This window comes from Gymnodraco acuticeps, unplaced genomic scaffold (genome assembly GCF_902827175.1).
Source record: "Gymnodraco acuticeps unplaced genomic scaffold, fGymAcu1.1, whole genome shotgun sequence".
Classification (NCBI taxonomy): domain Eukaryota; kingdom Metazoa; phylum Chordata; class Actinopteri; order Perciformes; family Bathydraconidae; genus Gymnodraco; species Gymnodraco acuticeps.
In genome coordinates this window covers 507684-525777 of record NW_022991779.1, presented here as the reverse complement: position 1 = coordinate 525777, position 18094 = coordinate 507684, and the positions used below count along the sequence as shown (strand labels likewise).

Here is an 18094-nt window from a genome sequence, read left to right as displayed (position 1 = left end):
TATTATTTAAATGTACTAATACTTCACTTTTAGTGCAGAAAGTCCTGCAATAAAATATAAAAATCCTAACTGAAAATCAGAAAGATGGCTTGAATATAGGCTGAAAGTATCATTTTACAGTTCAGATAAATCTAATAAATTATCATTTTAAATTAGTTATTAATCTGATGATTATTTTGTAAAATATTTGGTGTCACGATTATAATAAAACTCTCATAGAAATGATGCAGAGATCAGTCCAAACCCCCATATTATTAATAATTAATTGAAAGAAAAATCAGCAAAATCTTTATTTTGTAAATCTGGAGACATAAAATATTTTTGCATGAAAAATAACTTTCCTTGAATTATTAAAAATAAATGTCTGTGAATTAATTATCGGTATAATTGTATTTGTTTTGTGTGCAAAAACCTTAATTTAACTTAAGGTATTTAAGTGTTGAGGTAAAATGTAAAACATTTCCTTGTGATATTAACTGAAGTAGAACAATTATTTAAATGAAGCTCAGCGCAAGTTCTTTCAGGAAGACTGGTATACATTCACTCCGCAGCTATAATCAGCTCATCACAAGCGTTCTCTTTGACCTATTACATTTCACCTCAATCTCAGCAGCCAATCACCGTGCTGCAGCCAAACTTTAAAATGGTTCTCCTCTCTCCTGCAGTCAGCTGTGATTTCAGGTTTTCATGCTGCCGCCCGCCTCCTCCCCATCCACCTCCTTTCATCATATCCAGTGCCAGGAGAGCTAATCCAAAAACCTCATCCCACCTCCTCTTCATCCCAACTCCTCATCAAATCCAGATCTTCAGCATCATCACCAGTGTCTAGACCACGGCTTCATTTCCCCCTTGAGATACGATTTCAGAATCGGGGTCTAATCGCCAAAGACTTAACTAAATAGAGTAACTCAAGTTTTACTCAAGTAGTACTTGAGTCACAATGTAAACATTCCAATACTGATGAATAATATTATTAAAGGTTGTAATATATCTATATAATTTCTGATATTAGATAAAGTCATATTTTAACCTTTACAACAGAAGTACACTCTCAAATTGGAGTAAATTATAAAATAAAGGTATTGTTGGGTAGTCTTATTTGTCTGTTCTATGCTGCTCAAATTGTGAAATATCTGGACATTATCTAAATAATTAAAGTACACCAAATGAAATCTCACTTCTGAAAAGGTTCCATTTGCTTTATTTGTTTTCTATAAAGATATCAAAAGTATAACTAATGTGGGAAACACGGATTACAAAATGATATCGTTTGCATGCATCTGTGACAAAATTACATTTGACATTACATAGATTTGTATATGTACACTGATCAGGCAATTAAGGTACATTATACATAGATGTGACACCTTTCATGGACTCTTATATCTTTGTAAATTACACTATATTTGAGCAATCTTGAGCATTGTTTATTTTGATAAGATTAAACTAGACTTTAAAGTCTTCAATGCTTATTTTCACTTTAAGAATTTGTGATTAAGTTAGAGAAAACAAAATGTACAGCCCAAAACCCCATAACTGAACAACCTTCACCTTTAAAGTGTAATATATATTCCACTTTACATTTCATTAATCTGACAATGTACACATTTCAATCACTTCCACACACATCACTGGTTCCCACAGTGTTTGCAGAAGTGAAATAATTAGCATTGAGAAACCTGTGTTTTAACCCAGTGATTATAAAGACTTGAAGTTAAAAAATATATGATAACAAAACTGAATGATCATAATCAATCAAATCAGAGGAAAAACCGACTAAAACCACTGAGTGTTCCCATTGTTCTCGTATTCAACACTCCCTTTCAAAATCGAATTATTCGTCTACTTGGAGCCACTTATAGATCAGATATAATCGGAGGTATGAAACCCTCTTTATAAATGGTCACACATGCAGAGCACGTAGCACACACAGTGACATTTGTTCTCTGCTTTTAACCCATCCTAGTACCAGGAGTCTAGCACTAGGAGCAGTGGGCAGCTATTGTACAGCAATGGGAGTGAGGGGGGAAGGGGGATGTCCGGTGCCTTGCTCAAGGGCACCACGGCAGGGCAGGAGGTGAACTGGGACCTCTCCAAGTAGCAGTCCGCACTCCATATTTTAGGTCTGGTCGGGGACTTGAAACGGCGACCCTACGGCTCAGAGTGCAATCCCCTACGGACCGAGCCCCTACGGACTGAGCCCCTACGGACTGAGCCCCTACGGACTGCGCCACTGCCGGACATGATCAGAGGTGCAGAGTTTTTACCACCATCATTAGGACAAGGACCAAAGTACAGGAAGAGTTTCTCAGTGAAGGAGCAGCCAGTGAAGGAGTAGATCAGAGCTGGAGCATCTACGTCATAAAAGGAGACCAGACCCTCTGAATAACTCACAAACACCCCCACCTTCTGAGGCTGAGACTTCAGAGAGAGAAGGACTGGGGGTACATTAAGAGCGCTGTATTCATTTCCATTTCTCAAACGTATAGTCCAGTAACCACTCTCAGGGCTCAGTTGGATGTTCTCTTTCCTGTTGATCGACTCTCTGGCCACTCCTAAAGTCCACATGGTCTTTTCTTTAACTTGAACCTCAAAGTAAAATCTGCCAAAAGAGAAACTCTGCTTTCCCAAAACACAAATAGAATTAGAAAATCTCTCTGGGTTGTTTGGGAGATTCTTCTTTACATCACCATGACTCACTTGTTTTCCATCATCAGACAGAATGAGTTCAGGTTGTGCTGTATCAGGGTCAAGAGTCACCTCCACTGCGTACCTCTGGACCCCCTTCAGCTCAGCTTCAATCAGCTTCTTCATCACTTCACTGAGTGTCTTCTCCAGCTCAACAGCAACTGTCACCACAATCCCCTCATATGATGATGAAGGGATGCTGACCTTTGTCCAGTCCTTGGTGGGTGGAGCATCTTTCAGGGATGAAAAGCTCTGGAGAAGGCGTAGATGGTCTTCAGAGCATGTGAGACGCTTCAACTCAGTGCTCTTCCTCTTCAGCTCAGAGATTTCCTGTTCCAGCTCTTTGATAACATCCTCAGCTTGTTTCTTTATTGTCTTCTGCTTTTCTTCAATTGTGTTAATGAGGAAGTCCATGCTTCTCTCAATATACTGCATGAGAGTTGTAAAGACTGTAACACCTATCTCTATCTCCTCCTCAGCATGTTTTTCGCTATAGTTAACATTTCGTTGGACCTTCCGAATCCTTTGTTGTTTCTCTTCGATCATCTGCCGAATTTCAGCCTCTTTCTTTCCCAGCGCTGCCTTCTTCCCTTCTTTGAGAGGAACCATATCATGCATCTTGTGGTCTAAAACAGTGCAGAGAATGCAGACACATGTCTGGTCGGTCTTACAGAACAGCTCCAGAGGTTTATCGTGCTTCGGACACATCCTGTCTTCCAGGTTCTCCACAGGGTCGATCAGCTGATGTCTTTTCAGGCTTGAAGCTGTCAGGTGAGGCTCCAGGTGAGTCTCACAGTAGGAGGGTCAGACACACACCAGGCAGGACTTCAGGGGCCTTCAGTTTGGTTTCAGTGCAGACGTCACAGGGAACTTCTCCTGGTTTGAAGACTTGTTGCTCTGAGCTGCTGCTGCTGGCTTTCTGTTGAGCCGACTGTCTGAACTGAGCGACCATCCCAGAGATGAAAGTGTTGATTCGCATTTCAGGTTTTTGGTCAAACATCTCGTTACACATGGGACACTGGCACTTGTCACTTATATCCCAGTGTTTGGTGATGCAGTTCTTGCAGAAGTTGTGTCCACATGGTGTGGTGACTGGATAAATTAACACATCCAGACAGATGGGACACAGAAACTGATCTTCAGATTGTAGGCAACTGGCGGTAGCCATATCTAAACACAGGGAACACAAGTGAGAAGTGTGGCAAGAAATCCATCAAAGTTTTGAGTTTCATCACATTTTTGGGACAGATCATCTTTTGTCTGAAACAATTATTTGGTTGTAATCAGTAAATGACAATGCAGGTCAATTAAATAAAAGCCACTGGTAGAAACAGCCAGCCATTTGCTTAAAGGAGTTTACTCAAATTGAATATTTAAGTCAAGACAGGGTCCTTTAGTTTAGGATTCAAGTTCAAGCAGGGCAAACCTATCTGTCAGGTTATTAGTCAACCAAATGAAATGTACGAGGTTGCATAATAACCCTGCCTTCTCTAAAGTGTCAGGACCCATAATACAGGTAGCCTAATCCAAAGCAGCCCTTTTTGAAACTTTAAACAACACACTGGTTATGATAGGTCAAATGGGCCCCAATTGGACATATGTGTAATCTGGTGTAAACCAAAATGAAGCAGTAATGACTTTCATTAATAAACACCCAATATATCATGTTTTATATTGGTACTCATTTGTGAGGTTTTACCAAACTTTATATTTAATAAAGTTAATCCTGCATATTGTATGTCGAGTTGATTTCAAACAAAGGCATGAAAACTCATTTAGGTACATTTTTTAAAGTATACTAAACAGTTACACGACAAACGAACATGTATACAAACCTATGATACAAACTCAACTGTGTGACTTTTTTCATCTCTGCAAATATTTAATCAAACAAAAAAGATTTACAAGAATGTGTCTGATATATTGTTAGAGAAAGATCATTTTTTTCTCACATTTGAAACACTATTTTCACACAAGCTACAATGGATCTAACAATGTTCATATTGACGATCTGTGGTGGTTTAATACTCGCTATGAGTGCGTATGAAAAACAGAGAAAAATCCTGTCTAAGTAAAGCTGAAGATTTTTGTAAATGCTGGTTGTTGAAAGGTTAAAATATGATCAGTTGTACTCACCAGTGTTTGCAAGAGCCTTTTGGTTGTTAAAGCAGATGTTACGATCTCAGATTAATGTTTCTTTCTTTCTTATGGCTCTGCTTTTGCTCTCAAATTCTTTCAGTTTCTTTTACTGGAAAGGATGTTGCAACAGGTATAAGTACATTCCAGTCAGGTCAGCTGGAACAGGTGGACTGGTTTTACCCCACTGGATCAGTCAGATAAATGCAAGTGCTTTACAACAATGAAAGACATTAAGAGCAGAACACACATTAGAATAATAATCCTTAATAATCACTACGTGGTAAAATAAAAGCATAAACGTCTGCTCTACTCAGGGCATGGCTTTTATTTTAATTTGCAGTCATTTTACTTCAATAAAAGGATCAGAATACTACCCCCACCATGTTCACTGGAGATGCCTGGAGATGGCCTTGTATAAAGAAATAATAATTAGACAGTATGAAGATGTCAGGTAACCTGTTTGGCTGATGGTAGGTTGTTGTGTTGACTTTCAATTGTGTTGTTGGTTTCAGGTTACTGTACTATCAAACAGCTGTGATTGACAGACCATCTGTTTTTAGTGAAGGCAGGTAAAGTTAGACTATCTTCTCCCTGCTCCTTTCCATCATGGGCTACACAAAGAAATGCTTAACCCTCCTGTTGTGCTGGGGTTTTTCATCAATCATAACTTTTTGTTTTACATTCGATTGCATTAAGGCTTTATGATATCCTTCACATTAAACATTTGAACATATCAAATTACTGATCACCACTTTCATTGAATTTTGGATGATTTAGTCAACTTTGTAACCCATGGTGTTCCCGGTCAAAAATGACCGCCATAGAGAAATGGAATTAGTAACCATCCGGATCAGATAAAAACACACACACACGCACGCACGCACACACACACACACACACACACACAGAACAATTTGACACATTTCCCGCTCTTATGTGCCCATCCCCCCACATGGATCACACCTGGCACACTAAATACATGTTCAGTGTCTATTCTTTGTATATTAACTGTAGTTTCTCATGTATACCAGTCGTCTGATACAAGACTTACAGTTTGAAAGGGTGTTAAATGAAATTTGGTGATGATTAATGGTTTTTGTGTTAATGTAATAGCAGTTAAAACAGGACCGGTCAAATTTGAGCGCGAACACCGAAGAAACTGTTCAGGTGGTGAGCGGTTTTGGTCCTGATGGAGAGCCACCTCCACTTCTAATCTACTCAGGGCAGGTATTCAAGGTTCAAGGCTTTTATTCTCATTTGTACATAGCTACTGTATAGGGCTGCATGATATTGGAAAAAACTGATATTGCGATATATTTTTCCCCCCTGCGATATGAAAAAATACAGGAATTGAAGAAAAGGCAGCTTTTTTGTCTGCAAACCATCCTTTCTTGAACTTTAATGCTAAACAATTGGTATTTTTCTAACTATATTTAACCGGATGAAGGATTTTAGTCACGGACGTCTGGATCTTAAGTTATCAGAGCAACAAGCTGAGCTAGCTCGGTTAGCAGCGCCGAACTGCCTTGGAGAAACACATGAAACTACTTTATTCAGTGTTTTTACCTTTAATCACCGGGTTCGTTTGCTTTGGAGATTTGATTGTGATGTTTGCTGTGCCTGCATGTCACTCACTCAAGTACCCCTGACATGAGACCCCCGCGAGTTTTCCTTTTGAAGCAAGCAGCAAAATAATTGTAACTTGACCTGTTTGAGTTAATTTGCCTACTTAAGCACATAATTAATATATATAAAATCGCACGTCCTCCGATGTGACTATCGCGCATGCACATATCGCGATTATCGTCACGACACGATATATCCTGCAGCCCTACTACATATGATAATGACATTATTAGGTCACAGGCTCCTCCAACAGTGCAACACAATAAAACAGATAAAATAGTGCAAGTACATACAATAAAATATAATTTAATATAAATAGTGCAGAATAGTCTCTCTACAAGTAATTGGAATATTGATATACGTTGCAAACAGATGAATGTTATGGATGTTCTTTCAAAAGAAGTTGAGTCGTATGGCCTGTGGAATGAAACTGTCCCTGAGTCTGGTATTTTACCTATAGTGGAGTGTTTTTACAGTATAGTATTAGTATTTTTACTTCAATAAAAGCTCTAGAATACTCAGTCCCCCACCACTGTATGAGTATGTATGGAGATGGGGCTTTTATTGTGAAAGAACCCCACCTGAAGTGTTAGGTGTGTTGCTTCCGGCGGTTGGTTAGCTTGACGTTGGCAGGAGGCTGCTGCTGAATTCAGGGAACAAACATGGACAGTCAAGGGAGAAAAATCGTTGTTTGTGACAATGGAACCGGGGTGAGTTTGAGAACAGGCGGTGGATTTAAATCTCCCTCCGTGTCGCTCTTTGTGCTCCTGCAATTTGATGAGCAAACGGAGAGAAAACTGGAAACAGGAAGTGATTATCGAGCTAACAGGCTAACGCGTTAGCATGTCTGGGTGGGTTGTGAGAGGAATGTGTCTGTCAGCTGGATCCATTCATCTACACCAGGGCTACAGATGACACATGTTGGTTATATTGATCAGTAGCACACCATTAAATACCCAATATTCTATACAAGTCTTGTTCAATCTGGTAGCTAGCGGTTAGTTTAGCCGTTTAGCTAGCTTTGGTTTGTAACTTTGGTCACGTTATGCACTGTCAGTGAACTTTAAAAATAACTAAAACAATCCCCAGTTCAATTTAACACTCCATTTTGACACCTTAGTAGTTTACATTTCAAAGTCATGAAGTCAATTAATTCCATTTCCGTACATGCTCAGTACATATTAGCCACGGTGGCTAGCTGAGTGCCTTTTTAGCTTTGCTTATTTAATATTACGAAGCAAAGGCACCAGGAGCCATCTTAAAGGACGAGTTAGAGATACAATCATTAATAATCTTTACTACAGAATCCCCTTTTTTCTGTTTTCTGTTTTAGTTAGCTAGGCTAGCTCAGTAGCCCTCTTCAGTCGGCCCGCCCTCGTTAGAAAGTGCAGACACCCAGTTTGAATGATCAGTGTCACTAAGTCCACCTACAGCTTCTTAAATGGGAAGATTTGCTCATCATTGTCCTTTTTTTAGGCTACGAATACTTTAACTCCTAATACTTTAACTTACTTTTCCTAATCGTTACTTTACTACTTCTCGATGCAGTTCTTTTACTTGATATTAAGTATGTATACAGTGTGGTATAAGTACTTTTACTCAAGTAAAGAATGTGAATACTTTTTCCACCACTGATAAGCATGTCTTTAAATGGCCATTTTTGTTTGTAGTAGCCAGCCTTTATAAATGCTAAACTATTCAGGAAAAGTGACTTTCATTCAAGTCAAAGCAGTTCTGTTATATCCAAGTAAAAAAGTTGTTAATACATATTTTGTATCTCTTACATACAGTGCTATTTAAGAATTGAGTTGAGTTTCAATCTCAGTTCATTATCATATGTACATTGTGGTTCGCAGTAGGGCTGCTCAATTAATCGTATTTTAATTGCAATTACGATTATGGCTTGCAACGATGACAAAACCAACGTAATCGAAATAAAATATTTTATTACTTATTTACATTTTTTTTTTGGTTTTTCAGTTGAATTATACGTAAAATTCAGGGTAATCAACTGTTAAAGACATTCTTTTCAAACATGTTCCAATAAATTGAGGTTTTCAAAGTAAATGGATAATCGTTTTTAATAATCGTGATATCAATTATTGACCCAAATAATCGAGACTATGATTTTTGCCATAATCGAGCAGCCCTAGTTCACAGGTACCAAGTCGGCCTCAGTGTGTATATATATCCCTTTTGAACCTACAAGATGTTGCTCTAGTGAAGGATTTAGCTTATTTAACATCTATTATACTTCAAATATTGTATTTGTAACACTTGTTTTTCCTTCTTTCCTTCTTTCATTCCCTTCCTAGTTTGTCAAGTGCGGCTTTGCAGGCTCCAACTTCCCCGAACACATTTTCCCAGCGCTGGTTGGCCGGCCAATCATCCGCTCCACAGCTAAAGTTGGCAACATTGAAATAAAGGTAACATGGAAATCCTTGTAACTGCAATATTAGATGTATTAGGAGGGATGGTGGAAAGTGGAAACAAGTTGGGTCTTAATTAACGCAAGTGATCATGTATGAAGCGCAATAATTATTTTCCATAATATACAAAGATTTTGCAGCTTTGGACCTTAACCAAACACTGCCGAGGCTCACTTCATTAACTTACTATCTTAAGTAGGTCACCTATTATTCTAAATGCACTTTTTGATTTCTTTTATACATAAAAATGTGTCCCTAAGAAGACTCCCAAAGTGTCAGAAAATACAAAAAAACTACTATATTTTCCTCCCTTTTCTAACAGGGCTGAAATAGAAGGGATACGAGGCATGGCTAGAATGGGTGATCTGTTTGATATTTTGAGCAAAACACTTGATAAACATGTTTTTTTATATATCTGAGACCTATATGCCTAAAAATAGTATAATAGGAGACCTTTACGTAAGACACAAGGAAAATGATTTTGATAATTCAGCTGATGAATTGTAAACTTTGTGGCTGTGGGATGCTTTAAAAGATCATTAGCCTAAGGAAGCAGCAGGTAAAGACCTAACTGATCTATTGAACTTTGACCCCTCGCAGGACCTGATGGTTGGCGATGAAGCCAGCGAGCTGCGCTCCATGTTGGAGGTGAACTATCCCATGGATAACGGCATCGTCAGGAACTGGGACGACATGAAGCACCTGTGGGACTACACCTTCGGCCCCGAGAAACTCAACATAAACTCCCGCGACTGCAAGATCCTTCTGACCGAGCCGCCCATGAACCCCACCAAGAACAGAGAAAAGATTATAGAGGTGGGCCATGTAAAGTCTCACATACTGTTTTCCTTTTGGCCTGAGAGACTGGATCAGGGTGATGGGCCCTAAGGTCATCCTAATTGATTTGTATTGGAAATGTGGCAGAAACACAACCTTTTTTAATGCTTTTATAGTTAACTTAGTTCTGTTTTTTCCTGCCAGGTGATGTTTGAAACGTACCAGTTTGAAGGAGTTTACATCGCCATCCAGGCTGTCCTCACTCTCTACGCTCAAGGTTTGTTTGTTTCCTTAGCACTCATGTTCACAGCTAAACTAAAAAAGTTATTCTCTGAGCAAAATCCAAGCAAGAACTACTTTTTCTAACAAAAGCCTCTAGCTAAATTCTAAAACTCATGGAGCTACATAGTTCGACTACCAGTGGAGCTGTAGAGCAATGTAGATGAGCAGGTATTGGTATCACATGCACACCTTGAATACTAAGTAATACACATCCTTGCATTCTTCTGTTTCAGGGCTGCTGACTGGAGTGGTGGTGGACTCTGGTGACGGTGTGACTCACATCTGTCCGGTGTACGAGGGCTTCTCGCTGCCTCACCTGACCCGACGTCTGGACATCGCAGGAAGGGACATAACACGCTACCTCATCAAGGTACCAGCAGCAACACACAGTGATGGACCGTCTTTATATTAGCCTCAATGGATCATTATAAAGTGACCATTCATTGTGACCTGCCCATGAGCATCTGGGTAATAATCATGCTGTCTAATTAGCATCTTGTTAAGCCACAACTGTCAGGTGGATGGACACTAGTAGGATGCTCCCTAATGCAGATTTTTAACACATTTGTGCAGAAATCAAGCCCTAAGTGTGCATTAAAAAATGTCCTTTTATCCAATCAGCATTCAGTGTTTAGGAAAACCCTCCAGGAAAAAAAACGAATTCAATATCAAAATAATGAATATCTTTTCACCACCTGTCATGTCACATATTTAGGTCTTTTCCTTCTTATTGTACTTTTTACATTCAGTTAACCTTTTTGTTGAAGCGCCGGTTGTTCTACGCAGTGGCTTATTCTTTGTAAAATGTCAAATGAATGTATTTTGATGCTTTGATAACCATGACATCCGTCTTCCAGCTGCTGCTGCTGCGAGGTTACGCCTTCAACCACTCTGCGGACTTTGAGACGGTGAGGATGATGAAGGAGAAGCTGTGCTACGTGGGTTATAACATCGAGCAGGAGCAGAAGCTGGCGCTGGAGACCACCGTGCTGGTGGAGTCGTACACGGTCAGTTAACGTCATGCTTAGAAACTCCATCTCTACCTGATTGTTGTGCTTTTATTTAGGTCTTAATGTGTCTTTGATTGTGTATATATATAGCCTAGGTATTTACATATTTAACTGGAAGATTGACAATAAAGTCGACTTGGACCTCGCTGCACTTTAAAAATACCTGAACAATAATTAGACCACTCTATGATGCCTGGTTTTCATATTCACATCAGTGTTATTTAATTATAATGTTTAGTATAGTGTTCTTAAAGTTTGCAATTTTTATTGAATTCAAGCAATTGTTTGTGTACTGATCTTGTGTTTTACATATCTTTATTTATTTGTACATTATTTAGGTAGAGGCTTTAAATAAGTCCAATGGGTTTTTTGCCTTTTCTGTTTTGTTTGTGTATTTTTTAATTATGCAAAACCATAAAAAAAAGCTATTTGATTTATTTCGAATGTGTAAAATAATAATACAAAAAATAAATAATAATAATGAAATAAAACATCAGAATTATTATATTATAATATTAAGCAGTGTCACATTGATAAACAAAAGTATTACTAACTTCCAAATTATATATAAACAAATAATCTACTTAATTACACATCCGAAAAGGGGTGGGAAGAAGTTTATACTTATTTAATCCCACCCCATCTCCCAAAAACTCAATTATTAACATATATATATTTATTTTAATTTTTGTTCCTTCACTGATAATGAGTTTTCAGACGTTGTCACATTTCTGACGGCTGGGGTTTTGTTGTGTCTTCAGCTCCCGGACGGCAGGTTGATCAAAGTGGGAGGGGAGAGGTTCGAAGCCCCCGAGGCTCTGTTTCAGCCTCACCTCATCAACGTGGAGGGGGTGGGGGTGGCCGAGCTGCTCTTCAACACCATCCAGGCTGCAGACATCGACACCAGGTGAGCTGCCAGCGACTGCTCGTCTTCATAGTTGATGGACAAGTAAAAATCCCTCTTTGAGTCACACATGTTCTGTCTGTTTTAATGCTTTAAAGGACACCTATCGTGCTATTTTTAGGCAATAGCATAGGTCTCAGATATATATAAAAAAACATGTCTATGAAGTGTTTTGCTCAAAATACAAACAGATCACCCATTCTAGCCATGCCTCATGTCCCTCTATTTCACTTCCTGTTTCAAAAGTGCTGATTTTATGTATAAAGCTTTAAAAAAATAAAAAATTGATACAAAATAAAAAAAGAGGGGCGGAGCTCATGCGGGACCGGCAGCTACTGTCTAAACTAAATGCTGCCGTGATGAAACGCCATATCATGGATTATCAAGGATTCTCTCTGAAACAGTTTGGAGCTCAAAGGCTTTCTCTCTAGCCGGTTATACCACAAGGTGAGTTCCTTTTTACTTCCTGCTTCTTCACACACATGCTCTCCAGTACAGGTTAGCTCTGAGTGTTAGCGATGCTAATGTAAACACCGACCATATTACGTCCAAAACAGTCGGGCATTGTTCTGATAGCAACGTTTCTGATTGGCCCGTGGGTCCACATTTCAGATATTACGTCGTAACGGACGCAAATCTGGATCAGCTCCGTTGTTCCCCGTTTTTAGAGATTTGGGTACGGAGGAAAAGAGAGAGGGTTATAGTTTCTGACGCTGTGTGAGTTCCCCGACACACCGGGGACACATGTTTATATATAAAAGACATCAAAAAGTGCATTTTGCATGATAGGTCCCCTTTAAATGCTTTTTGTAAAGAACTTTGACTTGCCTTTTGTTGACATGTGTTGTATTATAAACTGGCCTTGCATTGATATCTCTTCACTGGATAGTAAAACCATCAATAATGTTGACAAGTTGTATTCAAAAGTAAGACAACTCAAAAAATTAGAAGTCTGTAAAATATTGAACCTTTGAGATATGATTTAGTTAAAACATTTCCAGAAAAACCCTCTGAAACAGAATTAAGGTCATCATAAGACACTGAGACAAATGATGACTAACATGTTTACACATACTTTGTCAAGATGAACACTTCTCACAGCTAGCAAGGATTAAGTGACGTAATAAAACCAGTATTTTCTTTGGTCTAACCTCGTTGTTTTTCTATAATAAGGTCTGAGTTCTACAAGCACATCGTCCTGTCCGGAGGCTCCACCATGTACCCCGGCCTGCCGTCCCGCCTGGAGCGCGAGATGAAGCAGCTGTACCTGGAGAGAGTGCTGAAGGGAGACGTGGACAAGCTATCTGTGAGTACAAGCGTTTGAACTTCATTGAGTTTCAAAAGAACATTATGGAAAATGTCCCCTTGTAACCGGTCCTGCTCTGTTAAAGACGTCACTCCTTTGTAAAATGCTTTTATTTATTTGTATTTACTTTACTATTATTAATAAATGTTGTATAATGCATTTATTTTAACTATTTTTTATTTTATTCTTTACTTTATTTTATTTCATATTCTGTTTTACCATATTACTAGTTGTCATTTGAATGGAAAAGTCCTGTCAGGATATGTCTTGATTTAAAACATGAGGCATCGAGGGAAGACACCACTTGTCCCTTTTCCAAAAATATGACTTTTACTGAAATATGTCTAAAAATGTCCAAAACCGATCTCTGTTAGTTTGGTGTGTTGCCTCTGAATCCATGTACTCTTAGTTATGTCGAAGGGTATTTTTATATGTCGAATTGTGATGATGTTTTCTTAAGATGAAGAGCCTCATGGAGATGTCTGGTGAATATTTTCCAGTCAGACTTTTATAACAGAGGCCTAGACTTCATTACTAATAATAACCGCCTACTGGAAATATATCGTAGTTGGAGTACATTAATTTGCAGTCTTCAGTTCAAATGATATAATGGGACAAAATGAAGCTTAATGTCAGACCTACAATCAGTGGTTTTTGCCAAGTAGGTTTACACATACAAGGGATTTGCTTTGGTGAATAATGGTGCATATACAAACACAATTAGAGGAGTTAAGGTGTCAAATAAACTTGTTATTAAATGTAAAAAATAAGAGTTTACAAGCAATATAAATATATACACGAAGTAAGTACAATACGAATTTGACACAGGACTCTGAAATATCTAAAATGTGCAGTATAATTAGATTTAAAAGTGGGAAGAGCTGTGCGAGCTGCATTGTGTAGAAATGTGCATAAGTTACCGGGAAAAAGTGTGTTTCCAACTTAGATTTTCCACTTCTTCTTATCAGGTTGATCAGTTACAGAAAAGCACCAGAGCGTTCTTGTGCAGTGCTTGTTTTCACCACTAGGGGGCACTAATGCCTTCAACATCCAGAAACCTCTCTGTCAGTCTAATGACGATGAGTTGAAAATAAATCTGATTGTTCCTCGAAAGTAGCCACGCTCTGCTGCTCAGGGAAACCCTCCAGCCTGCATTAAAAGATCTTCAGAGTATTTAAAGCACCTCACAAGAAGCGGGGGGTTGTGGGGGGACAACCAGAGAGACCCCCAGACCCCCAGAGACCCCCAGAGACCCAGACTGACACACAGACACACAGACACACAGACACACAGAGACAGACAGGGTGTTCGCTATTGGGTGCCAGCACTCTGTTGACACTCTACTTTCCGCTTTGTCTCCGCAGAAATTCAAGATCCGGATAGAGGACCCCCCCCGGCGTAAACACATGGTGTTCCTGGGCGGCGCCGTGCTGGCCGACATCATGAAGGACAAGGACAACTTCTGGATGACCAGGGAGGAGTATCAGGAGAAAGGGACGCGCGTGCTGGAGAAGCTCGGAGTCACCGTCAGATAAAACACAAACAGAAACACCCCCCCCCCCCCTCCATCTCTCAGCTGATATCCACGCATCGCTCACCTCGATGTGTCGGGGTGTCGTCGAGTCACGCTCATTTTTATAAAGCAAGGAGGGAGGAAGAAGATGAAGGATACGGGGTAAGAAGTCTCATGGTGAAGGAGGTGCTAACAGAGCTCTTGAATATATGCCCTCCAAAAAAAAGAAATGCTGACAAATGTGTTTAAAGATGCACAAGATGGCGCCATTTAGTCCTCAATTTAGTACCAGAGTTTCGGTAACATTTGCTTCCTTGGCAAGACTTTCATCATGGCTGCACAATTTCAATATTGACTGGTTTTGCAATTGCGACATGATTCCCGATATTAAAGGAATCATCTTTCTGTAAAATACTGGATATTTGACTTCTCTGTACGAGAGTGTATCAGAACATTTCATAATGTTGCATTTCGGCTTGTATTCAATTGAATACATGTGCATGCAGCCTATACTCTCATACCTCTCATTTCAACATGAAACTGAAGCTAGAACGTTGTTAGCTTAGCTTAGCATAAAGACTGGAAGCAGTTAGCCTCACAAAACCTGGCAACCAGCACAGGGCACACGCTTTAGTTGTCACTGAAGGCAAGGATGGGTTTTTGCAAATATTTTAACACCAAACTTTAAAAAGGCCATTCACCATGAGAAGACAAGAATAGAGAGGAATTAAAAATACTGATATGAGGCACCTCCAGTATTTAGTTAGTTCAGCAGAGATATAAGGACATGCTAATCAATGAGCTTTAGAGCTGCTTGTAGATGGGTTTTGTGTCCTATGCTAAGCTAACTAGCTGCTGTCTAAGCGTTATTCTGAACTTACATGAAAGTCTTGCCAAGTAAGCAAATAAGCGCTTTTTCAAATATGTCGACAACAAAAAGAACAGTTATTACGGCATTCAGGTGCAGGCTGGTTACTTTGACGTGGGGATATTCTCATTTTTCTTTTTATAGCAGCTTATGTGCGAGTATTTTAGTTTCTAGTGCCTTTCACAGGAGGCCAGAAAAAGCTCCTGGCTGTTTTCAAGTTGAAGGCGACGATGATTATTGTTATTATGATGAGTGATGCGTTTCCTTTCCAAAGCGAGACCCCCCGCCTTGCTAAAAATGCACTGCCTAATCTGTCAAAACAGATGTCGGCTTAAAAAAGGATGCTCACAGTGTGGAGCATTACAGAGATTAGATATAAGAACAAATAGACCATTACATGCGGAGTGTTTTTACACACTGATTATTAAATAACACCCCCACCCCCCGCCCCCTCTCATTTCCTGTTTGGGAGCGAGTCACTGTCAGGTGCAGTTTCACTCAGCACCTCGCTTGTCTCGATTGCTTGCTTCTTGAGCGCGGGAGTCCATGCGTTTCTCAAGATTGAAATATGAAGATTTGAGAGGAATGGTTTGGAAACATCTTAAGAAAGCTGGATGTGTCTCAGTCCTCTAGCTTTCTTTCCTTCTTCCTGAATCACGCTGTTGAAAAGGATGGTGATTCAAAGAGTGTAGGATTTGGAAGCAGTCCAGTTGAAGCTCTTAATGGGTTGGATGTGTCTCTGTTTACCAACAAATCAACCTTTCCAGATCAGAGGGTTTATGTGAGAAGGGTTTTGATTCGTTGTCGACGGTTAATCTACATAATTTCTCTCGTGCCAATAACGCACCACGCTTTCAAAACCACTGAGGCTCTATTCCCTTTTCTTTAACATGCATTTCTTTTCTCTTTATCATTGCTGTGCTTTTTGTCTCTGAGGACACCAGGGTTTCTCTGACCGACTGTCATACGTCTGACTGTTGACCGGTTTCATTCCCCATGTTCACTGTGGTCACATTGAAGCTTTCTGCCCTCAACAGCTGAACACAGCTCAGCCATCCCTATCAGACCATCATTTTAAACTGTCGTGAACAAAGGGATTGGCTGGTTCTGGGTCAGATGTTGAGGGGGAATAAATTAAATATATTGTGTATTAAGAAGGAAATGTCCAACAGGAAGTAATTCCCTGTCTTGGTCTTGAAGGAGGAAAGGAGGTGTGGCCTATTTAATCGTACAGAGCTAATTGAGGATGTAAACATAATGGAAATAAACAATCTCATTGGTTGAAGCAAAATAAAAAGTGACAGGATGACTAATACTCTTAAGTGTCCTGCCATGTTATATGACCTTCGTGCAAACCTCTTAACCATCTTACAGTATGCATTTCATTACATTTACATAATCATTTCACTAGTTATCTAAGTAGTTGCTGTAGAGAAACATATGGTTTGTTCTGGGTCCCAAAGCTTCATGTTTTTTAGGACAATAATCAAAAGATAATTGTAATAACCCTTATTTTTATAGGTTTTCAAAACAAAATAACTATCACATGGTTCATTTGGGATTCATTCACTTCCCAACAATCATGTAAGATAATATGACTACCATTTTATGATAGGCTGGAGAGGACAAACATTTCTTGTTCCCCAAATATCTTTTACCATAATGAACAATTTATTGAGATAAAAGATTATATTACAGCTTTCTGAAAAATCATCTCGTTCCATTGTGGTACTACATTACCCAGAAGCCTCAGCGCAGTTGCAATTGGACCCGATAATGTTCAACCAATGAGATCATTGTAGTGTTTGTTCATCTCAATCACTGAACCTGCACTATTTAGAAAACTTAAGAGTAAAATCAGTTCATTTTTGATTTTGCGTTCCTCTGATTAAATCTTAGTTTTCTTTTCGATCGTGACCACACCTGCCCCTCCTTCTCGGCTCAACTGAAGATTAATTTGTGGGTTTGGGGTTACAGGCGAATTTTTGTGGGTTACTGATATATTATTTTGTGATGTTAATAAGAATCTGGTGTCAGGCAAAAGGGAAAACCACGTAAAAGCTGGTATTTGTGGTTTTCCTTCTCGGTTCTTATGTGTATATTGGAGGCACTTGCATATATAAATATCAATGTAGAATGTTCCTCTTCACGGTCATCGAGTGCCAACTACAGTTATTCTTGTCGGATATTATTTTTGGTCGTCCTTTTTATGTTTTGTTTATAACATAATTGCCAACCGCTGATTTAAATAAAGCAAAGTGATTTATAGACGCCTGGTGTTGCTGTGTTTTTAATTCTGTTAGCAATGACACCTTCCTCAGCAAGATCAAGAAGAAGCCATTTTAGTCCTTTTTATAAAGTAGTTTTAGATAAAGATTCTGGTGATATTCTATAGTTTTCTTATTGGAGACTAACACATCTACTTCCTTTGGGCCACAGAGCTCCATTATAGTAAAAAACATATACGCCGATCGCAGGGGGGGCGCCAGGCCTCAGATGATTTGAGGCCAAATATCATATTTAGACTTTTCTTTTTGTTACATATAATTGTA

General features: G+C 39.2%; 1 protein-coding gene and 1 pseudogene across 1 annotated transcript; one reads left to right on the top strand and one right to left on the bottom strand.

The window, feature by feature from the left end:
- Positions 1-1235: 1235 nt before the first annotated feature.
- On the bottom strand, positions 1236-4888 carry LOC117535193 (annotated as a pseudogene).
- A 2104-nt stretch (positions 4889-6992) lies between these two features.
- Positions 6993-17813, top strand: LOC117535147 (actin-related protein 2-B). Its single transcript, XM_034199509.1, has 9 exons — positions 6993-7163; positions 8769-8879; positions 9483-9698; positions 9864-9936; positions 10175-10311; positions 10799-10948; positions 11713-11858; positions 13029-13161; positions 14526-17813. The coding sequence occupies exons 1-9, from the start codon at positions 7116-7118 to the stop codon at positions 14694-14696; spliced, it is 1185 nt and encodes a 394-aa protein (XP_034055400.1). The 5' UTR covers positions 6993-7115; the 3' UTR covers positions 14697-17813.
- Positions 17814-18094: the final 281 nt, after the last annotated feature.

Coding starts and splice junctions, on each gene's coding strand:
- LOC117535147 (XM_034199509.1), top strand. CDS start 7,116: ATGGACAGTCAAGGGAGAAAAATCGTTGTTTGTGACAATGGAACCGGG. Junction 10,312..10,798: donor TAACACGCTACCTCATCAAG/GTACCAGCAGCA, acceptor TCCGTCTTCCAG/CTGCTGCTGCTGCGAGGTTA. Junction 13,162..14,525: donor GAGACGTGGACAAGCTATCT/GTGAGTACAAGC, acceptor TTGTCTCCGCAG/AAATTCAAGATCCGGATAGA.